The sequence below is a fragment of the Pseudochaenichthys georgianus genome, chromosome 1 (genome assembly GCF_902827115.2).
Source record: "Pseudochaenichthys georgianus chromosome 1, fPseGeo1.2, whole genome shotgun sequence".
NCBI lineage: Eukaryota > Metazoa > Chordata > Actinopteri > Perciformes > Channichthyidae > Pseudochaenichthys > Pseudochaenichthys georgianus.
In genome coordinates, this window is record NC_047503.1 from 10219357 (window position 1) to 10246237 (window position 26881).

Below are 26881 nucleotides of genomic sequence, written 5' to 3' on the forward strand. Positions count from 1 at the left end.
TGTCATTCCAGCTGACTAATTCATAGTCAGCTTTCGTGAAAGGAATTGGGCTAAACATAGGAGAATGCATAGATTCTGGCATATTTTGGCACAGCCAACAGTTGCTAATATTGCGTTCATGCGCGTAGTCTAACATTAAACTTACTGCAGAATTAGTTTTAGTTCGTTTAAAAGGAGTGATTAAGGCCTTTTTTGAAAAATCTACATCACCTGTTGAGTATTTAAGTGGAGTGGATAGAACATTTGTTTTTCTATCTGGTCCAGAAATGTTGCATGCAGTAGCACCTGGATTGGGAACCTGGTAATCTGGTTTCCTCATTCTACATGTTGCCTTATCCCTTATCAGTGTCTTAAACTGTTCTACAGTGCTACACCACAGTTCTGGGTGCATTTCTTCAATGGTGTTGAGAGCTATTCTTACCCCCTCTGATGCGACCCCGTCCCCATGGTACTGGTCCCTTGGATATATCTCCCACGTTGAGTAAACTAAGGACACAGGAAATACAATAACACAGTCAGATGAATCACATATTGAAGCTGGACAGTTAAAAGAAACAGTCTCTGATTTATGATCAGGGAGGGAGACAATCCTCCTGATTCTTCCTCCTTTTCTCTCTCTTTGTGTCTCTTGCACCACACTGAATGTCTGTGTGCTGTGGTGATTGGATACAACCTGTCCTTGTCGCTAGGCACTGATTTGCCCGTTGGTGTCGTTTTGCCCTCAGGGTCTGGGCCCTGAGTGGTCAAGTCGCCTGCGCTCTTAGATAAGAGCACCTTATTTTCTGACTCAGAGGGGCGAGATCCCTCGCCACCTGTCGTTGGGATTTCCACAGCTCCATCGAGCAGGGCGTCCTTGGCCAGGTACAGAAGACCCAGTATGACGATGATGATGACTGCCTTCACACGCCAGCATCCGGTAGAGGGGAGAGACGACATCTTGTAGCGTGAATCCACTCCGGTCTCCCTTGTACCCTCAGCGCTGTTCTGGTCACTATTAACACCTGGAAAGGACCTTTCCACCTGGGAGACAGAGCATCCTTTTCAAGAGATTTGATTAGTACATTATCACCAATCTGAAACGGGTGGGTGGGCTCCTCTCCCGGCTGGGGGAGCCTGTCAGCCACTTGCCTGTGAAACTTTCTCAACATGTCAGTTAGATATTTTACATAGTTAGTCATGTAATCATCTGTCCACAAAAGAGTGAGTTTGTGGGGTGTTACTGAGGGGCTAGATCCTGCGAACATTACCCTTCCCATCAATACCTCGTGTGGGCTAAGCCCTGTCGTTGCATTTGGTGAACTTCTGATGGAGCACAGAACTAGCGGCAGTGCGTCTACCCATTTTAGTCCTGTGGTCAACATTGTTTTAGTGAGTTTCTCCTTTATAGTCAAGTTCATTCTCTCAACCTGGCCTGAGCTCTGTGGGTGATAGGGAACATGCAATTGCCATTTGAACCCTAACACTGTAGCTAGACTCTGGGTTATCTTAGAAATGAATGCTGGACCTCTGTCACTGTTAATTCTTGTGGGCACACCAAATCTAGGAATAACATCTTTGAGAAGACACTTTGCAACTGTTCTAGCGTCTTCTTTTCTGGTAGGGTAGGCCTCTACCCATTTGGAGAACTGGCACACTATTACCAAAAGATATTTGAATCCTTGGCATGGTGGCATATGTGAAAAGTCAATCTGCATATTTACAAAGGGCCCCGAGGGGGGCGGTAAGTGTTCATGCTGAACTTGACCACTTCTTCTTCTTGTCTGCTGGCATATCATGCATCTGTCTACAAGGGTCTGTGTAGCTAGTGTGATGCCTGGAGCAAACCATTGTGACTTTATAATCCCATTCATCCCTCCTTTTCCTACATGTGATTTGCCATGTGCAACATGTGCCAAAACATGGAGGAACGAACGTGGACAGACCATCCGTCCGTCTGGGTGGAGCCACAAGCTGGACTCAGCGTCAAGTGTACAACCTCGTCTTAGCCATAAATCTTTCTCCCTAACATCAGCGCGGGCTTGCATGTCCGCGACATCATTAAAGGAAGGCAAACAAATGGGCTCTGCGGATTGTGTCGAGGGGCATTGGAGCACCATAGAAGAGGAGGAAACTGCTGCTTGTTTAGCCGCGGTGTCGGCTAACGCATTTCCACGCGAAATAGGATCATCAGAATTTGTGTGAGCAGCACACTTAACTACTGCTAGCTGTGTAGGGAGCATGATAGCGTCTAATAGCTCAGCTACTAATGCATGATGTTGAATAGGCTTACCGGCCGATGTTAAGAAACCGCACATTTTCCACAAGACACCAAAGTCATGGCACACACCAAATGCATACCTGGAGTCTGTGAAAATGGTTGCAACTCTATCTTTAGCCAAAATACACGCCCTCAGCAGAGCATACAACTCTGCGGCCTGAGCTGACGTGCCATTTGGCAAGGCCCGGCTTTCTAACAGCATAGCCTGCTAAGTGTACTGTGTCAGACGGCCTGCTCGCAGACCCGTCTGTGTATAGAATCATATCTGAATTAGGGATAGGAGTTTGCAACATATCAGTTCTGGGGGAAGAAGACATGTCAATCGTTGTGACGCAGTCATGTGTTATTTCAAAATCTGGAATTGGCACCAGCGTAGCTGGGTTTAGAGGGGGAGAGCGTTTAAGTGTGATGTGTGGGCTTGAAAGAATTATTGCTTCATAACCAGATCGCCTTGCTGCTGTCATATGCTGAGTAGCAGAGGTGTTCAGAATATGCAAAACTGCATGTGGGACATGAACTACACAGTCACTGGCCAGTACAATGGGAGAGGATTGTTTGATAACAATTGCAACTGCGGCCACTGCCCGCAGGCAAGAAGGCATACCGAGTACCACAGGGGAGAGTCGAGATGAGTAGCATGCAACAGGCCGGAAATTAGAGCCATGCTTCTGTACCAAGATGCCCGTTGCAAAGCCCCCCTTTTCATGGACGTGCAGGTGAAACGGCTGATGGTAATCAGGGAGCCCCAGGGCAGGAGCTGATGTCAGGGCTCGCTTTAAGTCCTGAAAAGCTGTGTGCATGTCCTCAGACCATTGAACAATGTTAGGAGCAGCCTGCAGAGTGGCAGCACACAGGACAGAGTCCATTGCAGCGTACTCGTATATCCAGTGTCTGCAATAGTTAGCCATGCCCAAAAAAGACAGCATGTCTTTCTTTGTGCGGGGTGGTGCCACTTTGTTCAAAAGACAAATCCTTGCTGGCGAGAGGAGTCGGTGTCCATCCCTCAGAATGTGACCCAGATACGTGACCTCAGTCTGGCAGTACTGCAACTTAGCCAGGGATGCTCTGTGTCCGCATTCAGAAAGTCTTTTCATGAGCAGAATGGAGTCGATGCGACATGCGTCCATGTTGGGAGAAGCCAACAACAGGTCATCTGCGTACTGAAGCAAGGTACTACCTCCTGTAAGGACCAAAGTGTTCAGATCTCTCTTAACCGCTGCTGCGTACACAGTAGGCGATTCAACATACCCCTGTGGGAGGCGCGTGTATGTGATTTGTTTACCTTTAAAAGTAAATGCAAACTGGCTGTCTGGATGCAGAGGAACAGAGAAAAATGCTGAACACAAATCAATAACTGTATAATATTTTGAATCTGATGATGATCTGATCAATGATGCAAGAATTGAATTAGTGTCAGGCACTATAGGAGCTGTCGGAATGACAATAGCGTTAATAGCTTGCAAATCTTGGACAAAACACCACTCATCAGGGCGATTGTGTTTAGGTATGGGCAGAATCGGAGTATTACACGGGCTGGTCGTGAAGATCAGTGGTTCCCAAACGGTGTGCCGCGGCACACTGGTGTGCCGTGAGGCAAATCCGGGTGTGCAGTGGGATTTTTTGACAACCATACGTTATTATTGCAATATACAACTACACAAAAATAATAATTTTTTAATTTACTATATCAGTACTTTGTAGGTTTATATGTACGTAATCTGCGTGACTTGCACGTCCACATCTCCACGTGCAGTGCTGCATAAACATGGCTGAGTCAGCGATAACTCTCGAGGGGTGGAGGTATGCCCATTATTTTGAGTTCATCCGAAGAATAGACAGGAATGTGACGGTGAGGTGCAAACTATGTCCAGGCCAGAAGCTGTTATCCACTGCTGTAAACACCACGTCAAACCTCAACAAGCACCTGCAAAGAACACATGCTAAGGTGGAGCTACCGCACACGCTATTTGTTGTTTGTTTTTTCACACTCTGTTCTTCTTCTCTGTCTTCCGGTTGTTGCCTGTTTTGAATGACGAATACACACTACCGCCACCTGCTGGTAAGGAGAGTTATTGCCACTCACGCATGCGCAGTTCGTACGTGCTCGGCTGAAGTCTTGGTGCGGTGTCTGGTTCCAGTGCAACACATGGCCAACACGCAGGAGAACACGCCGACGCAACAGAGTGAGCAGAGATAGACTGCGCAAAATATACAGATAGCAGGAGACAGAGGACAGCCACGGTCAGATAGCAGGAGACAGAGGACAGCCACGGTCAGATAGCAGGAGACAGAGGACAGCCATGGTCAGATAGGAACACATTCAGGATCTGGATCAGTCTTATGTGACAATGGAAACTGAACTAAAGAGAACATTTGAAACTTTAGCAGTCTGCGTGATCTGCCTGCAGGGAGGGGCGGGCCGGCCCTGCGAGTAAAGTAACGAGTAAAGTAACGAGTAAAGTAACGATTTACTTTATGTAGAGAGTAACGAAGTAGTGTACTATATTACTTTTTTTTAAAGTAATATCCATCCATCTTCTCCCACTTATGATTGTGTTGCTGCTTTGATGAAGCCTAATTTGATAACGTTTCAAATTAATTTCTGAAATATTTCGTTAATAAATATTTCATGAGTAATATAGTTGTCTTTGTCACATTTTATTTGGCATTAGTAAATAATTATGCACATTTACAGATATTTTACATGAAATGAGTGATAACACGTGTTATAAGGGCTATTTTGCACAATAGGTGTGCCTTGAGATTTTTACTTGTCCTTTGGTGTGCCTTGGGCACAAAAAGTTTGGGAACCACTGGTGTAGATTAATACGCCCTGATCGAGCAGAGATTGGATGACTCCTTCAATTCCCAAAATGGCTCTATGGGGTAAATTGTACTGTCTGATAGCTGGTAATCTGGCATTGGCTTTAAGTGTGACTCTGTGTGGAGGGGCTGAACAAACAAACCCCACATGATTCTTGTGTTTAGTCCATAATGTGGCCGGAACCTCAGAAAAATCTGATGGGGGTCCATATTGTGTGAGTGCAGGTGGCTGTAAATGAAGAAATGTGCTTTGAGGGAGAGAAAGTTGCTCAGAGAGATGCAGCATGTAATGTTCTTCTCAGAGGTTAATTAGATTATGTGTGTGTGTGTGTGTGTGTGTGTGTGTGTGTGTGTGTGTGTGTGTGTGTGTGTGTGTGTGTGTGTGTGTGTGTGTGTGTGTGTGTGTGTGTGTGTGTGTGTGTGTGTGTGTGTGTGTGTGTGTGTGTGTGTGTGTGTGAGGGAGAGAAGCTTTTGCCGCTTCCAGCAGAGCATGGCAGTGGGCTGCCATGGCCCCCACTTTCTCAGGTTCACTTCCTAAAGTGACCGCTAGTGTGAGGTGAGGGATCGTGTCTGCAGCATAAAGAGCCTGCTGTGTGGTTTTGAGCCTCAGGGGCAATGCGCACCCCTGGGGTCCTAAAAATAGAAACTGCTCACATTCCAACTGATCTGAGCTGTTGCAAAAACCTCTTACTGATAGCGCATAGTCATCTGATGGGTTAAAAGCAGCTGTGCAGTGACAATTCAACACAGGCCGCATAAGGGACATTAAGGAAGCACACACAGGGGAAATGCTAGCAATTTTCTGAATTCCTGTTGTTGAGAAAACAGAAATCATGTTGAAATCTGGAAATGACCAACAATAAAGGTTGTCCTGAGATGATTGAATGAATTGGACAGCTTGATAGACTTTGCTGTCAGGAATAGTCAAAAACAATCCGTCTGGAGTGCAATGTATTGTTGCTTGTAATTTACAAAGCCCATTAGATTAATAGGACTTCCATCTGAAATAATGAAAGAGTGTTGGACATTTGATCCTTCGATTGAAATATTAGTATTCTCTGAAATGGGCTCGGACATAGGAATGCCAGAAACTCCCATTGTTATAACAAAATGATTAGTTGCTTCACACACTTTCTCCTTCGTGCGCACTGCTGACAATGTTGCTCCGCTGTCAATCAAAATATCTACCGCCTTACCGCTAAAATCAACGGGCATAATCGGATCTTCACGCGGGTTATTGGAAAGGCGAATTGTTGCTGCTTGAATGGGGAAATGCTGTGAGTTTGATCCTATTTCTCCATGGCCTCCCTATCGTCTATTAAATTGACTTTGCTGACCGTTTTGCCCCTGTTGAGCCTGCCTGTCGTAGTGACTGGTAAGGGAAGGGGGGGGCAATAATGCAGGATGGCGGGGGGGCTGGGGGAGAGCAGGCAAGGGTTGTGTATCCTGCTGTGCTCCCCAGCCCTTGTCTTGATAACCCTGTGATCTTCCCTGATTTTGATACTGCTGTGTGCGGTTTTGTCCCTGAAACTGCTGGGAGTTATCCACACTCTGATAAGCCTGTGTATTTTGAGGCAACTTTTGCATCAGCTGGGCAATTCTGGGGGTCAGAAATATCTGATGTAACGCGCACATTGTGGCTATTGTGATTTGCCAGGTTTTGATTTGCCAGTCCGGAGTCGCCATCATGTACGCCTGAGCTGTTTCAGGGATTAAATGATGTAACAAACTCTGTATGGCGAACAAATCATTGCCCTCCCTTTTAATGCCCGCATTATTACCCCACACTGTCATGAAACGCTGGAAAAATTCTGGGACAGTTTCTGTTGGGTTCTGTACGCAAGCCGTCACTTGCGAAAAATCGGTGTGAGTTTTAGCGCATGTTTTAATAGCCAAAGCAGCGACGGTCTGGATCCACATATCACGCGTCTGTGTCGCAGGCTAGTCACCTGCAGGCGTACAGACAGGGAATGTAAACTCGTCTCTGCACGTGGGCCAATCTGCCTTGTATGTTAGGATTATCAGCTGTTTGACATCATGAACCAAACAGTTATAAACTGAGCAGACATTAGTCAACCACGACAGATACTCATCTGGGCTTTTAGTGGGACTGGGAGCATGATTATCAATCAATCAATCAATCAATCAATGTTTATTTATATAGCCCAATATCACAAATGTGATTAGTGACATCCATGACCTCAGCGGGTGTCCAAGGCTTATAAACTGGAACTTCTCCTATCAGAATTTTCGGTGCGGTCACAGCTTCAGTAGAATTATTATCCTGAGATGTTTGCAGTCTTGTGATAATTCTATGCGGGACATATGTTTTAAAACTGGTTCCGTACGGCGTGTTTGGATTGTATAACATTTTTGTTGCGGAACCAGAAGTCGGGGTTTGTAATGGGCTGCTATCCTCTCCACTGTCCGCTGCACTGTGTTCCTGCTGCTCACTTTCTTGTTGACTATACTGTCCTGCCTGATATGTCAACCCATTTTGATTCATGATAGCTGCAGCTGTCATTAACAGATCATAATCGGAGTTTCTTGCACCAGGATTTGAGAGTCCTATCGCGGGAATTATTTGTGTGCAGAGAGCTACAGCCTGCTTTTCCTCCAGCAGCCCAGCGTCTGTTAGAATGGAAATGAGCTGAGCTGTGCTGGGAGATTTCCCTTGTCTTTTCAGTCAATCGTACATAACTGATTTCGCAATGGCGGCAACGTCCTTTCCGTGTCTTTCCTTAATTCTGGACATGTTCTCTGATTTAACATCAAAAGCTGCCTCTAGGCTAAGCAAATGACAATTCGCCGCACATTTAGAAACTCGATCAATTAAAGCCTTGAGCTCAATGGAGCCTCGCTCGGTGCCAACTGATTTTTCATTTTTCCGCTCATCATAACCTCTTTTTTCTGCAATAGTCATCCAAGCTTTAACACATTCCTTCATGTATGTTACATCACAGGAGCAATTCGCCTCATGTTCAATTAATTTGAATGCCTGCCACAACACGGCATGTCAAAAGTACCAGTTAACGGCCAATCAAACAGAATCTTTCCTTTCTGACTATTCTGTTGTGAGTGTTCACAAAGTAACGAGGTGAACGGCATAACTTTAGTCCAATCCAAGCTTCTTCCGACAATTCCAGACGGCATATTGGGGGAAACATGTGCGTGTAATGGCTGTCTGTAATAGGATTTTTTGGAAGTGTCTTGGTGCGTGAATTATTTTTCCCCTTACCAACCGAATCGTTTGTGGAGACAGTATTACCCATGTTTAACGGTTAGTACAATAAAACAAACACTGCAATTTAGACAAACAAACATAAACTCTCAACAATCGCCAGTGTGACAGAAAACTCTTCCAGCTTAGTTTAATCCGAATTAGGGAGACTTTCAGAGGGGGTAGAGAAATATCTGTTTAATTATGAGTGCCTTCTTACTCATAATCCTTGTACAAGTGCTAAGAACGGAATCTGTTGAAGAGCAATAACTAATTTATTCTCAAATCAACAACCACTATGCTTATTTAGTGGTGCTCTGCTTTTTTTCGTCCAAAAGCATAGACTTTAATTTTTTCTCACCCTTTCTTCCAAAAAACAACAACAGCTAAATTCAGCAATTCATATAGGACATTCTCACACCACGTTTAACCACTTTCTTTAGTTCAAAAATGGCAATATCGCAGAAATAATGACTATGTGCTGTTCCTCTCTCTTTGCCTGCGGCTCTCCACAGGGGGGGAAGAGAATCGACAGGCAGCAGGAATGCTGTTGATTTAAGCAGTTTAACCTCTGAAATCTCCAGAATTCGGCGATTTGTTTCAATACAAATCTATCACATTGCTTCTAATGCAGAAGCTCCACTTTACTGATGCTCTCCTTTAAGGTCTCTCCGAATATTTGCTGTATGTAATTGTCCGGTAATTTAATTCCGAGAATCACACACAGAGGAAATCGATGAAAGTCGATATTCCCAGGTTATTTATTAGCCCCAAATATTCTCATTGTTTTTACATGAGCCGTGTTTGTTCTGTAGGCACATGCCCCAGCAACAACCACAGGGTAAATCGGCCAGGACAAAGTCCCCTATAGACACCGATTTCCTAGGTTATTTATTAATCCTCCAAATGTAAACGAGTAGAGAAACTAAAAAAAATTGCAGCAGCTCAGTTTTTACAGGTAATTTATGATACCGTCACCCACAGATACTGGCAAGCCAATCTCAAAATAGAAATGTACTTACCAGCCTCTGAAGATCTTTTGGTATCTGGATCTGTCCGTGACGCCAATTTGTGAAGAAAACTTCTGTTCAGCAATGCGATGAAAGAATGGAAGCTGGAATCTGCTTAATCAACCACTGAAGTTTATTGAGAGTCAAAACGGTCAGAGCATTCACAAGGTGTCTCATCATTTGAAATACCCTGACAACACTGAGGACGCAATGCAGGAGAATCTCTATAAGTTAAAAGGGGGGGAGCTGGTAATCGCGCGCTTTCCCTAATTAGTACCAGACATGTTGAAGACAAAGAACCGGTCTGTTAAAGCCAACGTGGTCCACACTTCCCCCACAGGAAAGGCAGGGCCTCTTGACCTTTGCCCTGTTCAAATTACAAACAGGACACATACGAGAAAACACTAAAAGTCTCCTAATGCACAGATCACATTAAAATATTCCTTCACAAAAAGTAGATTAGCGCAATAGTATTTTTCTTCCACTTTTATGTGTAATCAAAAGGGTGGTTTTTTGGCTATTTGTGAGTAGGTAAGGTGCAGAATTACTTGTGATTTCTGTTTTGAGTGAAAAGATTACCTGTTAAGTGTTTTTCAGAAAGTCTTGTTGCAGTTAGGGGCCATGAGGGTCTTGGTTAATCATCAATGGTCTTTGCAAATTAACAAGGGAACTGCAAGGGACATTTCCCCCAGATATAATGGTTAAATTCTTCTTCAGTTAATAATGCACATCCTGCAGGCCTTGAGAATTGAGTCACACAGTTAACAAGACAATAGTCGGTCTGAATTGTCAATGAATGCATTCATTCCAGTAAACGCTGACTTCGAGGTGAAAGGAAGTTCACAGAAGCCCTTAAAGCCACAAGAACAATTAACTTCTGGTAATGATAAGGAGTGTGTGTCTATTTGAGCAGCTATATGTGAATTCTGCTCAAACAATACCTGCGTTTGTGTTTTATATTGATTTCTCTGTTTTATTCTTTCATGTGTGGGTACTAAATTGCTACAACATTATGGAGTGGTTGGCTTAAACATGTTTAATTACTCTGTATGAAATAAAAGCAGCTTTTTCATGACAGAAGACTAGAGAGGTGAGGAAACATTCTTCTTAAAATCTCCACCATGTCAGGGAAGTCTACATATCTTGAATAGTAGATGTGTGTGTTTAATTACTTTGTATTAATAATAAGCAGTCTGTGTAACCAGAAGTTGGAGATATGAGAGATGAAATCTTTGTGTTATCTTTGTGAGCAAGGGAATATTCTATATTCTTTAGACACAACAGGAGTTTCTGGAATGCTGCAGGATGGGCTCTGTGGGAGGAGAATCTCACCCGACTCCTCCCCGTGGTACCTCTATACCTCCTGTTTGTGTTTGTGTGTTCGCTCTCTCTTCTCCTGCTGTCAAGACCGGAATCTGAACAGCACGCGAACCAGGGCAGGAGTACTCCTTATTGTATTGTATTGCATTGCATTGCACCTACCGGGATACAAACCGGAAGAACCAGTCATGGAGGGGGGTGGCAGAGACAGTGGGTGATACTGGTAGGTTTTCGCCTGTTTGGGGAGTTTATATATATATATATTGCTCGCATAAAATCCCCGGGGTTTTTTGCTTTGTATGTCGGGGGCGGGAGATTCATGTTCCAAGCTTTTTTTGAAACTGTAGTGTGGACGCTCCATTACGGCTGCGCCGCGGCGGTTGTAAGGATCGCGGCCACTCTAGTCAATGGGTGCTATTCCACCACACGCGCCGCATTACGGCTCAGACGCATCCCAGAAGCGTCCCAGAAGTGTCCCAGAAGCGGCTTGGCGCAGCGCTTCTCTAAAATTAAGATGAATCCTATTTTTGCCACGGGACAGCGGTAAGGTCAGGCAGGCAGCCCCCCCTCGCAGGAAGGGGAGCAGTGTGGGGAACGGTGCCTTGCTCAGGGACACCTGGGTAGCACTTGGTCTTGCCGGGACTTGAACTGGTGACCTTCCAGTTGCCAAGCCAAGTCCCTATCGACTTCGCCACCACCGCCCCAAGGAAAGGTGAGCATCCGGCCCAGGCCCATCCACCACATATAATAATTTAGCAGACCCCCCTCCTTCATCACAACACCTCCACTACGATACGCACAATGGACGAAGAGGTTTACATCATGGAAGTGGAAAAACACACTATTTTATATGATGTAACCAATGCTTACTACAAGGACAACATCAGAAAGGACAAGGCCTGGTTTTTAGTCGCTGCACTTTGTGGAGTGGAAGGTAATAACTACATATTAATGTTTTAAAGTTAATTAATACTTGTAGGTACAGTACAGAGCCATTCAATAAACACAATTTAAACAGACACAAAAATAAAACATTTAACTACGTAGCCTACTTACTTTCTTGTAGAAGTACAAATGTCCAGGATGCCCGAATCAATAACAAAACTGCGAGCCTGCACGCACGACGCAACGCTTCTGAAACGCTTCTGGGACGCGTCCGGTGGGTTATGGCGCTAGAGGAGGTCGGACCAAAACCGCGGCGCAGCCGTGACGCAGCGCAGACGGACCCGGTGGAAACTGGGGGTAAGTTGCAAATCGGACAGTAAACCATGACTAGCGTACAGAAAAGGATGTCTTTGCTCTGATATCCATTAGCTGCATAGACATGCAAATTATTGGCCGTATTGAGATTTTGACACTGCGAAAACTGATGCTGAAGTCATTTTTTTTAAATGCAACCTTGAGATTTTCCTATTTCTTTTATGGTCGGAAATAGGAAAGTAAGAGGAACTCACATTGCCAGCAGCCTGGTTACCATGGTGCCAAATCGATCGAAGAGGTAGCCATTGATTAGAGTCATGAAGTTGTTGAGGAACGAGGCGACGGTGAAGACCAGAGAGAACTGCTCATCCTGCATAGTGCAGTCTGTGTGGTTGAGAAAGCTTGGGATAAGATTCTATGTTGAGAACATTTGTGGTTGACACCAACATGTGTCAGAAACAGAAGAAATTATACTGGTTTAGATTTCTCAGGGTTCAGAAACAATACTCCAATGCGACGATAATGTTACTCTGATGTTGTAGCCATAGTCGAGACACAAAGTAATCCGCCCTATAGCACATGCTTTATTGTCTATTTTACTTTATGTGACCATGACTTACAAATTGAAAAACATGCTGTATTAGAGAAGATTTGAAACTAGTGATTTAGACCGAAAACTGGTCTGAAAAATGTTTACTGAGCCATTTTATTGAGTCATTTTCTCATAGACTTCAATTCATTCTAGTGGAGTCACCCCCTGCAGGTCATCAGGGATGAATTCAGTTTTGAGACACTTGGCATTGGCTTTACTTTCAGACCTGGAGGCTATGCCTACTTCTTTTATACAGTCGATGATCAAACCTGAAAAGAGAGTAGCTCACCGGTAGTGGTCTTGGTGCCGTTGGTACCTGGGACGCTGACACACAGATGACTGAAGTAGCCATCTTCCTTCAGCACAAACACCAGAGAGGCGAAACCAAACACTACACCGGCAAAGCCCAGACACTCCAGCATCCCCGAGGCCAGAGTCAGCCTGTAGCGCAGCCTGGTACCAACCTCCAACCCCTGCATGCTCTCCAGGTCACCAACAAGTTTATTTCCAGTATAGGTTTGGTCCTAAAAGATGACTTTTGGAGTTTCCCTCATTAAGTACAGCCTGGGCAGTGAAGGTCTCTGGAATAAAGTTTCTAAAGAAAAAAATCAGAAAAAGGTGTTTTTCATTTCTCTGTTACAGCCCACACAGTAATATATGGTCTCCAGAAATAAAAGCCTCCTGTTTTGTAAATTAAATACATTTAACACCTACTGTATGTCATCACAATTGTACAGCAATTTCATGTTGTCTATTTAATATTCCCAAACTGGCACGTTACTCATTTGATTCATCCAACATTATCAATTTTGGAATTTTGTTACTTAAAATACACTTTGTATATCTACATCATGCACTGTAACATTCATGTCCAACTCACAGTGCAACATGAGGACAGTGGCAGTTACCGGCAGGCTGTGCTGACTGTAATCCAGATTAGTTCACTTAATCTATGTGTATTGACACACATGGCATCACGCAGACAGAAACACACTTGATAATAGATCCTTATACCAATACAGGATTTATTAACAATCATTTAATACATTTAGTGGACATCTGATATCATCAATATGCAAAGCGCATAGGCTATTAATCATAATAGATTACTAGCAATACATTCTGTATTTTTTCTATGTAGAGACGTTAAATTAATTTACCTCAGTACCGGGACAAAGCATGCATAATTCTGCTCACACCTGCTATTATTTACATGTTAAATTATGTTTACCTTGTTAGTTCCACGTGATCCACAAATGACAGTCTTCGTGCGCCTCTTCTCTGTAGTATCTGTCTGTTAGTCTGTCACTTAGTCAGAGATAAAGTAGTAATCTCAAACCTAAGACCCATATGTTCCCAGAGCAGGAAACATATGAGTCTTGGGTTTAAATATATCCGCATAATACTGAGGTGTTATTGTGAATTATAGGATAATCGTACGGATTTAATAGCCTACTATTTAGCCTACGTGATGACAATACATGTCCCGGAAATCCTGGAGATAAAATATATTAAAGAACTAACAAACTGACACAATGTGACACATGGTAGGATTAAAACAAATAATATAAAGAGTTAGTGTTCCATGCTGAAAAAAACGAGTGTCGAGGTGGTAACATGTCAAAACTAAAACATGTCCGATGGTTAACTATGAGGAGGATGAGACTTTACAGCACCTCCTCATGGACTGCTACAGACAGGGCAACTTGGGGCCCCAAGCGACATTGTGAGATGAATATAATATATATAATACATATAATACAAAATAATTATTATTATCAACACAGCTACTATGTATACAGTGAGGTAAATGGTAAATGTGCATTTATGTCGTTCTGTATGCATTTACAGGTGAATACGTCTGCATTTCCTGCCAAATACTAGCCTCAAAAAGATTACAAATATAATTAATGCAAATAAACTACTTCTACTAATAATAATAATCATAATCAATTCAATAATATAAATACTATATTTTGTTATAATATAGTTGTGATATAGTCAAGACAAAACATGCTTATGACATGCTCAAAAACTGATATTTCTTAAATCTGTATTCAAATGTAGTTCCCTCTGTCAGCAATGTATCAACAACTACACACACATTCCTATCAGTATTTCTCTGTGTTGTGGTTGACATGACGATGACTGTTACGGCCCTTCCACACAGCTTTATATAATGGCAATTTCCTTTCCTATGTCCTATATATTTTTGCCGTTACTTTCACAGAAGGGCTGACGAGTGATCCAGACGCAGACACAAACAGATGAGTTTCCGGTCCTTTGTTGTAGTTTATAATGAGGTTTTATTCAGCTTTACATACCAGGGTTAATTGTACAGTTCTAATTGTTGTGATGAGCATCTGCCGGGGATGGTGGAATCGGTATGCTCTCTTCCTTCTGTGTCCCTTCCTCCCCTGTCACCAATGACCTCTTTATATACACCCGGTGCAGCTAAACCCCGCCACCCAGTGTTCATAAATAATATTGCACTATACATATAACTTAAATAAACTGACACACCAACAACACCCATAAAATGGCTCCTACACTTTACTTAGTTATGTTTTCTGTATTTTGTATGTCTGTGTTATGTGTAAGAACGTGTAAAGTTGCTGCCTTCTTGGCCAGGTCAGCATTGTAAATGAGATTGTTTCATTCGGTTAAATTAAAATGAAAAAAAAATAAAAATATTTCAGATTCTCCCGCGTACCACTAGCGGGAGCTGGCGTTGAGGTTGAGAACCACTGAGATAGAGGGTTCCTGTGGCTCAACTACATACAATTTCCTTTCTAAATATTCATATTTATATTCTTAAAGTTAAGGTAATGAACAATAAAAACATCAGAATACAATTTAATGTTGATAACATTTAATATTTGCCATCAGGGAAACAACTTAAAACATTTATTTTAAATATCCAGTTGTTTGGGACAGGAATGTTGTTTTTTTATTCCCTCAAGACTTTTCAAAAATCATGTTGACGATTAATAAGACAGATGTAATGTCATAGTGACCTTGACATTTTACACCAAATATCCAGCCTGTTTATGGTTGACTCCAAATGGATGTTTGTGCCAAATAACAAAATACTAACTTCCTGAGATACGGACAGACATTTGTGCAATTTTCAACATAACAAACTAAAACAAGCAAAGACAGTGCTTTTGCGTGGATGAAACCATGCATACACATTCTTCCTTTTATATTCACAATTTGGTGCACCTGATAATGTCAACACTTTGCAGACCCATGACCATTTGCCTCTTTGGTCTTTCTCTGTTTAGCCAGCTTTTTGCAGTAGAGGCTGACGTGGACAGGGTGAATAAAAGTGAGCAGAGACAACACGGTGAGACCTACATTTACCTGAGAGAATGAGAGAAAAGAAATGAGAGGGAGAGGGGGGTAAAAGAGTCATATACTCGATTACATGACTGCTCAGGTTTACAGTTCAGGTAAAACACAACATAGATGTTAGATAATAGTTGATAAAAACATGTGAGAGCTATAGATCAGACTCTTAAGTGTTGAATTGTGTAAAAAAGTCCATTATACAGTTTTTGTTCATCTTCATTGTCTTGATGACTCACTGGTGCCATCATAACTCCTCTCCAAACACCAATAATATAAAGACATATCGCCCAACCTCCTGCGATAAATAAGGGAGTGAAGCTCGAAGACATTATTTTGTAGGCAGACCTAAAATCAGCTCCCTGGCCTAAAATAAATGAGATTTTCCAAATGGATTTTGGAATATTGCAGAAAATAATGTCTGTGGCGAACAAACATTTATGATACTTACAAGTTTTGTTAAGCAGGATAATCTCAAATGATTTTAGAAGCATAAATGCAATTGCTAGAAATAAAAAGCTAACATATAGCTATATACTTGTTAGCAAGACACATAGAAGCTTCAGACATTCACCAGTGCTGTATTTATTGATGTGTTTTTATTCATAGAACAAAACGTGAAAATCTTTTCAGCTTGTGTTAACCACCGACCTTGTTTCAGGCATCTTAGCGAAAAATCTTTAAACATTCTGGGTTTTAGGACTCATTCCTGCACCACTCTAAACTAAATTGTCATGATCATATTTTTTTGTGTTAAATGTTCCCTTTTTACTTTGAAATGTTTTATCTCTTTTTTTCTTGTCTGTTCGACTTCCTTTCTTTTTGTTTTTCAATCTTGTGTGATAAGATTGTGTTCACCTAGTGCCCATGAGTTTCACGGTCGTCATTTTCCTGTTCTGTTTCTCCTAGGCCCTAAGGCCTGCCGCGATTCTTGCTTTTGTTCCTCGTGCCCATCGGTTTGTACTCTTCTGTTTACATTACAGTACATTGCATTTAGCTGACGCTTTTATCCAAAGCGACTTACAATAAGTGCATTTGACCAAGAAGATGAAAACTTGAAGAAAACAGAATCATATAAGTACATCAGGTTTCCTAGAGCCAAAACATTTCAAGTGCTACTCAACTGGCTTTAGATAAGCCAGTCCTTTATTAGTATAGAAGTGCTTTGTTAGTAATTATATCGCTCGAAGTGGAGTCGAAAGAGTTGAGTTTTTGGTCTGCACCGGAAGATGTGTAAGCTTTCTGCTGTCCTGATGTCAATGGGGAGCTCATTCCACCATTTTGGAGCCAGGATAGCAAACCGATGGGATGGGAACTGATGGGAACTTGGGCCCCCCTCGCAGTGCGGGTGCAGCGAGCCGTTTAGCTGATGAAGAGCAGAGTGCAGAGGTCGGATGGCACATGCAGGTAGACCAGCCAGGAGGGAGTTGCAGTAGTCTAGGCATGAGATGACGAGAGCCTGGACCAAGAGTTGCGTCGCTTTCTGGGTCAGGAGGGGACGTATCCTCCAGATGTAGTAAAGAGTCTATCTGCAGCAGCGGGTTGTAGCAGCGATGTTTGCGGTGAAGGACAGGTTGTTATCTAGGGTCACACCCAGATTCCTTGCAGTCTGAGTCGGGGAAACAACAGAGGGGCCAATGTTGATTGTTAGGTCAAGAGTGGGACACTCTTTTCCCGGAAGAAAAAGCAGTTCATTCTTGTCAAGGTTGAGCTTGAGGTGTTGAGCAGACATCCATTGAGAGATGTCAGCTAGACAAGCAGAGATGCGTGCGACAACCTGGGTCTCTGAGCGGGGAAAGGACAGAATTAATTGGGTGTCGTCAGCGTAGCAGTGGTATGAAAAACCATGCGGTCTAATGACCGATCCAAACGAGTTTGTGTACAGAGAGAAGAGGAGGGGACCAAGGACAGAGCCCTGAGGGACCCGTGTATATAATTGACAAGAGTCGGACTCGGACCCTCTCCAAGTTACCCTGTAGGTGCGGTCTGTGAGGTATGAGGTGAGGAGGGAAAGTGCAGAGCCTGAAACTCCAAGTTCTTGGAGAGTGCGAAGGAGGATCTGATGATTCACCGTGTCGAATGCAGCAGACAGGTCCAACAGGATGATGACAGAGAAGAGGGATGCTGCTTTGGCAGTGTGCAGTTCCTCAGAGACAGCGAGGAGAGCAGTTTCTGTTGAGTGACCTGCCTTGAAACCAGACTGGTGCGGATCCAGAAGGTTGTTCTGATGGAGATAACAGGAGAGTTGTTTAAAGACAGTGCGTTCAAGTGTTTTAGACAGGAACGGGAGTAGAGAGACAGGCCTGTAGTTTATAACATCAGACGGGTTGAGAGTGGGTTTCTTTAGGAGAGGGTTTACTCTTGTCTCCTTGAGACTGTTTGGAAAGTGACCAGAAGTTAGAGAAGTATTGATGAGATGGGTGAGAAACGGTAGAATATCAGGAGCGATAGTCTGAAGGAGGTTTGAGGTGATAGGGTCCAGAGGACAGGTGGTAGGACGGGCAGAGGTAATGAGGGTAAGAACCTCACTTGGCGAGAGAGGGGAAAAGGAGGTCAGTGTGTGGGTGAAAGGAGGGTCTGGTGACCCAGTGGTGAGTAATGGTGAATCAGAAAAAGAAGAGCGAATATCATGAACCTTTTTTTCAAAGTAATTAACAAAGTCGCTTGGAAGAAGGGAGGAGGGGGAAGGGGCTCTGGGGGGGCCGAGGAGGGTGGAGAAGATAGAAAATAGTTTTTTGGGATTGGAATAGGAACAATGGATCTTATCTTGAAAGAAAGTGCTTTTTGTCTGAGAGATTGAAGATGAGAAAGAGGAGAGGAGAGATTGATAGAGTAGGAGGTTGTCAGGGTGTTTGGATTTCTACCATTTCCGCTCAGCTGCCCGAAGGATGGTTCTATTACATTACATGTCATTTGTTAGACGCTTTTATCCAAAGCGACTTACATACATTCAGTACTGTGGGCAATCCCCACAGGAGCAATTTGGGGTGAAGTGTCTTGCCCAGGGACACAATGACATGCTGACTGCAGTGGGACTCAAACTTGCTATCCCCTGATTCGAAGTCCAGCACACTATCCACTAGGGATGTAACGATATATCGAATATTGCGATATCGCGGTAAATAAATGTCTCAATACAGTTGTGAGATGGACAAAATCTACCGTGATTTCTTTCATTTTTTTTTAAATAATCATTTTTTAAAAAAAAACCTTTATTTAACCAGATGGTCCTATTGAGATCATCGATCTCTTTTTCAAGGGAGACCTGTCCAATATGGCAGCAAGTAGGTTACAACATGAACATACAATAACAGATAACACAAAAGGACATCCTATTTACAGGACTACATGTACATACCTAGAGACATTGACAAGTACCAACAGTATATTTATATCTCGCCCTGTCAATAAGCCTCACCTTCAGTTGGCAAAAACTGTATTGTTTTTGAAGTGGTGGAGAGACAATGCACAGTTTTACCCGCTGCTGTCACCCATGACCAAAGCATATCTCTCTGTCCCAGCAACATCAGTACCAAGCAGGAGAGTTTTTTCCACAGCAGGGGATATTGTAAACGCCCAAACCTCCCAGCTTCTACCAGGAAATGTGGACATGCTCATATTCCTAAAAGATAACCTTGATGATGCTGAGTGAGTGAGTTAGAGTTACTTGAAAAACTAAAGTGAAACTTGATTTATTCTATTGCAGGGTCTGATTATTATATTGTTGACACTTTAAAATACTACTATCCTACTAAAATGCTGTACAAATCAGAGTTATTATTTAATAAAGGGAAAATTTAAAAAATCGTACCGTGGACTTTTTATCGCGATATTATCGTACCGTGAGTTTTTGGTATCGTTACATCCCTACTATCCACTGAGCTACAGACCCCCCTATTAGCATGCAGTGTGTCATTTAGCCAGGGAGCAGGAGGGGACTGACGAGCCTGCCGAGATGTGAGAGGACAGCGAGAGTCCAGAGAGGATGAAAGAGTCGAGAGGAGAGTTTCTGCAGCAGAGTTTGGAGGCAGGAGTTGGAACGAGTCAGAGGAAGGGAGGGCTGAGAGCACCGATGAGGCAAAGGTAGAGGGGGAGAGGGAACGGAGGTTACAGGTGCAGAATTAGAAGAGATTAGTTTGTTATGTTTGGAAAGGGGTAGAGAGAATGATATTAAAAAGTGATCCGAGGTGTGAAGTGGGTTTACAGAAAGGTTAGAAGTAGAGCAGTTCCTTGAGAATATGAGATCAAGGACATTGCCAGCTTTATGAGTTGGTGGGGATGGAGACAGTGAGAAAGCAAAGGCGGTTAAAAGAGATGTTAGTTCTGTGACGACCCCTCCCCCCTTCTACCTGTCTGTGCTCCCTGCCTTGCTGTCCTCTGGCAGGTACTGGGAGTGTCGTCCTGTTCGTGCCCGCCCATCTAGAGGCGGAGCCTCAAGAAGGTATAAAGGCGTGCCCAGCTGGAAGGTTCAGTCTCTGATTCTGATCCTGGCCTGCTGCAGCAACCTCAGCCTACCGCCTGTGTTCGGTTTGATGCACCCTCCAACATGCCTACAGCACACTTCCACACATCCACACACTGCTGACACTACCGACAGTCTTATTCTTACGTACAGAATACCTCTGAGGAATTGTGTACGTAAGAATAAGACAGTCAGTAGTGTCAGCAGTGTTCAGATGTCTTCCCCGTCTGGAGGTTGAAGTCTCAGAGAAGTACAGCGGGATGGCCAGTTTCAGGGATGTGTGAGAGGAGATTATCTAATTCCTCCAAGAAGTCCCCCAAGGCGCATGGTGGACGGTAGAGAACAACAATGGTTAATTGTATAGGATGGGTTACTGTGACGGCATGGAATTCAAAGGTGGAAGGAGTGAAGTTAGGTAGCTTGAAGAGGGAAAAGCTCCATTTGGGAGAGAGCAGGAGACCAGTGGCACCTCCTCTGCCAGTGGGTCTGGGTGTATGGGAGAAGGAATATGCTGTGGAGAGAGCTGCTGGGGTGGATGTGTTGGATGTGTTGAATGGTGTAATCCAGGTCTCAGTGAGAGCAAGGAAATCAAGAGACTGCAGGGAGGCGTAGCCAGAGATGAAGTCAGCCTTAGGAACAGCTGACTGGCAGTTCCACAGGCCACCTGTAACTAGATGTTGGATCTCAGTGGAGCATGTGGGATAGACGAGAGCAGGCCGGTTACAACGATTAGGAGATACACGGGGCCAGTGATAATTGCGAGAGGACACATGAATAGGAATGGAGAAAATACACAGGTCCAACTTCTTGATAAAGCCCTGACACTAAATGCAATTATTGTAAATGCCCAAGGGCAGCACATCTCACATGGAGGTTCTAGTACCCCCTAGGGATGCTTTGGAGTAGTGCAGGGGGGATGTAATTGCTTTAAAATGTTGATTTAAAAAATGTCATGCTTAAGCCAATAACAATAATACTTGAAACCAATTATAATAATTTTGTTTACAATGCATTCCTATTGGACACTACCCACAGTTGCAGAGTAGAGAATACTGTTTATCCTTAATATGATTTTGACACTTTATTTGATAAGAAATCTTTTGAATCATTTCAATTTGGCTAGGTGTAAACATTTTACTGTGGTCTTTCAGACTTAAATCCCATTTATTTGGTACTTTACTGGGACTATCAGTAAGGCTAATCACAGTGTCACAAACCCTCTGAACACTTACATAGAGCGGATCACCCTGCAGCTGGTGTTGGATGACATATTGAATTGGAAACTGGAGAAACAGCACCACAGATGATAATGTCATCACCAACCCTGACAGCTTCCCAAAATGTTGCATTGGGAAGCTGTATGAGAGAGGAGACAATAACAGAAGATAGAGATCAACTTCAGATAAGAAGGACTTTTTCAAATTAATGTGGATTTTACTCTAAAGTGTGTTGGAATTGAGGAGGATGTGGGAACGTACGCAGTGCTGATAAAGGCTTGGTGTCCTGCGTACAAGAAGGCGCTGTTAACAACCTGCAGGATGAAGGTGAGGTACTGCAGGGGGAGGACAGGACAGGTGAAACACACACAGAAGAGGAAGCACTGCACGGAGTTCAGGGAGAGGGCGAGAGGGAGGGAACACAGGTCTGCTTCTCGCTTTGTCTCTCCTGAAAAACAGATGGATAACGGATCGATGAAGTCTGTGAAGGAACAACCAATAGCAAGACGAGGCAGGCAAATGTGAAACGTGTCAGAAGTCACGTGATCGCACACTTAAATCACTGATCATTGAGTGTAAACCACATACACATCTAGAGGTAAAATAAACTGCTCAACATTTTAAATTAGACTTCTTGTTTCTGAACCTCTCAAACACACCAACCAGGGACATATTGCCCCAACATTTAGTCAGAAAAAAGCATTTCTCCACAGTTGTTTTTATGAAAAATCTGACTTACCTTGAGTTAAAGGCTTGTGCTTGTGTCTGTCCATGATGAGGCCGTTCAAGGGTGAAATCAGCACTGCGCAAAGCTGGGTAATGGCAAAGACATTGGTGTAGTGACTCACTGAAGGGGTGGAAGGAAAGAGAACACTTAGCTTTGAGGAGGAAACCCTTTTGGTAAAGAATAAAAATGGTAACGGTGCTTTAATAATTATGTTGTGTTTTATACAGCATCAGCTAAGAAATAGGCAGGGTTGGGAGGGTTACTTTGTAAATGTAATCAGTTACTGATTACTGATTACATGGCTCTGAAAGTAATCCGAATACAGTTACAGTTATGTGTCTTAAAAAAGTAACGTAATCAGATTACTTTTAGATTACTTTTGGATTACTTTCTTTTTCCACCACGGATGGGTATGTTTTGGTGAACAGGAGACACAAAAAGCAAAAGGAAACTGAACGTGTTTTTACCGTTTTAATGGCGTATCAAGAGCACAACTGAAACATCACATCTGAAACGATGTAACATCATAGCCTACACTTTTTGGGGATGCAGCTTGTGATGAGTGAAGGACACGGCTTAGAACGGGCGTGTCGCCTTCTGTCCTGCCAGTGTTGGCAGGACATTAATTAAAATGTCGAACTCGGACTTCATTTAAGGACATTTCGGCCAGGGGTGTAGAGCTATATTTGTTTAAGCACCGGATTGGCAAAACAGGAGAGTGTGTGCACCAGTCTGCCTTGATCTTCATGTCCGTGACACTCACAGCTGTTTTATAGAAGGAAAACCTCCTTCACTTCATGAAATCTCTGCAGCACCAGGAGGCAGCGGGAGGGTTAACTGACGGCCCGTCTACACTACAGCGTCGAGAGCGTCGAAAGCTCCAAGCAGCTCCAAGCTGCCCATTCACTTTCAATGGGGTGACGTCACGTAGCCGCGCTTTTTCGCCGAACTGAATTGTGGGTAGCCGAGCGAGGCGTCTCAGGCGACCCAGGCGACCAGAAGTTGAACATTGTTCAACTTCTGGTCGCCTGGACGCCGGAGTAGCCAGCGCCAGCCAATCAAATCCCGTTTCCCAAAATCTGACAGCTGAAGCGCTAGCCAATCAAACCGCGTCTAAGCTGGGAGAGATATCCCGCCGTTCATTTCTATATTTTCAAAAAAAGTCGGAGGAGAAACTAACTATCGCCGTAGCGAATCACCCGGTTTTGTATGACCAGACCCTCTTCACCTCCCGGGATACAAACCGGAGGAACCAGGCATGGAGGGAGGTGGCAGAGACAGTGGGGGAAACTGGTAGGTTTTCGCCTGTTTGGGGAGTTTATATATATATTGCTCGCATAAAATCCCGAAAACGGGGGTTTTTGCTTTGTATGTCGGGGGCGGGAGATTCATGTGATTGGTTGTTGGCCGTGTTGCTTGAATAAAATCCCCAAGCTCCAGACACGCCCAGCTCCAAGCTATTTTTGGAGCTGTAGTGTGGACGTTCCGTCAGCCTCTGAGAATACGAGCGCGCCGCGCAGTGCCTTTCACGCACCACCTTCACTGTGTATACCTTCAGAAATAATCATTAGTAAGGCTAAAGAGCGACCGCAGGCTGATGTGTTTTAACCACACACACCTATATATACACACACGCAGACTTTTGTTCCTCCATGTTTCGTTGTTATTGTTTCACTGAGCGAGCGGACCCGCGATTTTTTTTCAAACGCTTTTTTGGTCCATCTGCGGCGGCTCTGATGATTCGAATCGGCTGTACCTACTAGTAATGAATATTACATGTTGAGAGGAAATCTTTCCACCAATAATTCCAATAGGTAATCCAAAATGTATTCACTTCAGGTTTACGAAAGTAACTGTAATCAGATTACTCGTTTTTCAAATGTAACGCGAGCTGAATACAGTTACTTGATTTTTGTATTCTGATTACGTAACGCCGTTACATGTATTCCGTTACAACCCAACCCTGGAAATAGGCTATGTCTATATTACTTATGTTTGTTGTTTAAAAGCATAATCTGTTTTCATTTTAAATCAACCTTAGTTAACCAAGCTCCAACATCCAAGACTTATGAGAATGTATTTTAAATTCCCATTGACACTCAAACACACAAAGGGAGGTCAACGAAAGGAAAGTTAAAGGAAGAAACTATTTCAAAATCGATGCAGCAGAAATTGCAATACCTACAATGAAACGAGGGGTTACGTATGGTAACCCTTGTCAAATAAACACAGACGGAGCCCTCTACTGGACTCTATGGGTAGTCCCCTCGATCCTATCATGCAAGCATTCATCCACTGAGACTTTCTAGACGTAGCCGGCCCCTGGGCGGGCCTACCTGAATGCGTGCGCATCTCACCGCATAAAAGGAGGCCTCGCTTCCTTACTGTCATCCTTTACTTCTCTTCAGCAAGCAGCATAGGGCAGACAGGGCCACTGAGTAGAGGGCTCCGCCTGTGTTTATATAACAAGGGTTACCATACGTAACCCCTCGTTATATCTCTCACAGGCGCCGTCCTCTACTGGACTCTATGGGTAAAGTGGGCGGAGCCCCGATGTATACACGCACTGTCGTCCCACAACAACACTGTTCCATCTCACTGTTTTTGACCGGGTTTCTGGTTAACAGCCGCTGCACCTCACTAACCTCTCCCTCGGTCGTAACCGTGGAGAGAAAAGAGCACACCCTGACGCGCTTACCCCGCGGAGGTGCAGTGTGCGAACTATACCACGGTCTCCGGGGGAGCCGGGATTTATTTATTTTTGCGGGGGGGGGGTAAATGCTGATCCGTGCATTAATAGCAACAGCACAGACATAGGCCTATTATAAAGAGAAAATCTGTTGCACACGGGGTGGTGCCACAGGTCTACATTTACATGAAACGTCCTGATGGATCATGTTCATGTCAACAGATTTCCCGAGCATGTATGGGCTACGCAAACTTCAATCAACTTGATAATAAATAATCCACGAACTACCAATGTAACGTTTGACTGTTTAATTAAATAAATTTAAAATGACTCAAAAACAGGCTACATTGTTTCACATGGGCTATAGCCTATTATGGCTGTAGCCTACACAGAGCCGAACACACGTGATAAGAGCAGCCAGCGGCACCAACCATGAACAATATTAATATGAATAATACACCTATAGCACAACACAACCCTCTCACTGCCTGGAGAGACGCGACGCCACACACACTACACAACGGCTCGTCTTCTTGTGTCTCTTCAGCCCCCAAGTTAACGTTAGCTGTCAAGTTAGCACTAGCACTGACGTTAGCTCCCTCCTCTCTCGGTTCTGTTGTAGCAGCAGTCACAACGTACGATGTGCTACCACCAGCTACATTCGGTTGGTCTTCTTGATCAGGTTGTTTGGCCGTCTTTTTAAAGAAATTGCCCAAGGTACGTTGTTTTTTTCTTTTCGACATGTCAGCAGCAGCAGCAACAATGCCTGGTAAACATGCAGCGCTAACTAAACGAGTGAGTGGGTAGTGGGTGGAGCTGCGGGCAGCGTGCAAGCAGGCGACACTTTTTTCATGAATCATAAACTCTAAATATAATTTTATTTAACTTATTTTACACCTTTGAAAAAAAAAACATGCCCAAAATGGAATTTATTTGGTCATCATATCAGTATTTTAGAGAGCTCCCCCCAAATGTCACAAACCATGTTCCCAGGGGAGCTCATGTCACCACTAGGGGAGCCATAGCTCCCCCTGCTCCCCTCCAGTTCGCACCCTGCGGAGGTGTGCTATGATGTGGAGGACTCCCCCCTCCTGCCCTAAAGCAGGGGGAAAAGAGTCCTCCCGCCCCTATGGGCCCATGCGCACGTCACGTCAAAACGCAAATACTTTGTGTTTCGGAGCAATCTCGACATTCATTTCATTTCAAACCTTTATTTATACAGATAAATCCCATTGAGATCATTGATCTCTTTTCTAAGGGAGACCTGTTCAAGTAGTTCCACATGAAACATAAAAGCATAAACAGAACAACAAAAGGACATCATCCAGCATCATTTACATAATTATCCACATAAACAGGTACCAATAGCTTCTGATTGACTAGCATCCAACCGAGCTTTAAAAACATTAGTGGCACCAGATTGTTCAGTTTCCATTTAATTTGCAGACTATTCCAAGACAGAGGAGCTGCGCATCTAAAAGCTGTCTTCCCTAAGACAGTCCTAGCAGTTGGCACATTTAATAAAACCCACAGCATTCGATCTCAGGCAGTAGCCACTTACAATTCTCCGTGAGATCAGGGAGCAGATATAAGATGGAAGTTTCCCTAGCATGGCTTTGTATATAAAAATGTACCAGTGACTGAGCCTCCGTGCAGTTAGTGAAAGCAAACCAGCCCTTGCATACAGGGTACAGTGATGGGTTAATGCTTTTACAGTTTGTCACAAATCTCAGTGCACTGTGATACGCAGCATCTAACTTGACCAGGCAATTGGCAGGTGCATTTCATATAGGACCAGATCCCCATAGTCCAGCACAGGTTAAAAAGGTCACAGTGACTAGCCTTTTCCTGGCCTCAAGCGAGAAACAGGACTTGTCTGAAAAAGAACCCTAGCCCTCAGTTTTTTTAGCAGGTTATTGACATGAAGTTTAAAAGAGAGACAATCATCAAGCCACGATACCAAGGTATTTGTAACAGGCAACAACTTCAAGTTTTGTTCCTTGCGTAGTTACA

At 43.7% G+C, this 26881-nt stretch overlaps 2 protein-coding genes across 2 annotated transcripts in view; both read right to left on the bottom strand.

Annotated features, from left to right (window-relative positions):
- The window catches only part of LOC117451542 (equilibrative nucleobase transporter 1-like), a 29667-nt gene extending 16766 nt beyond the window's left edge, over positions 1–12901 (bottom strand). Inside the window, exons 1-2 of the mRNA XM_034089904.1 lie at positions 12712–12901; positions 12085–12214 (exon numbers count right to left, since the gene is read on the bottom strand). Of these exons, the coding sequence (XP_033945795.1) occupies positions 12085–12214; positions 12712–12901 (320 nt within the window). The remainder of the gene's footprint in view (positions 1–12084; positions 12215–12711) is intronic.
- A 2376-nt stretch (positions 12902–15277) lies between these two features.
- Positions 15278–26881, bottom strand: part of LOC117449865 (equilibrative nucleobase transporter 1-like) — a 36194-nt gene continuing 24590 nt past the window's right edge. The window contains exons 9-12 of the mRNA XM_034087769.1: positions 22192–22299; positions 21714–21900; positions 21468–21591; positions 15278–15788 (exon numbers count right to left, since the gene is read on the bottom strand). Of these exons, the coding sequence (XP_033943660.1) occupies positions 15657–15788; positions 21468–21591; positions 21714–21900; positions 22192–22299 (551 nt within the window). The 3' untranslated portion in view covers positions 15278–15656. The remainder of the gene's footprint in view (positions 15789–21467; positions 21592–21713; positions 21901–22191; positions 22300–26881) is intronic.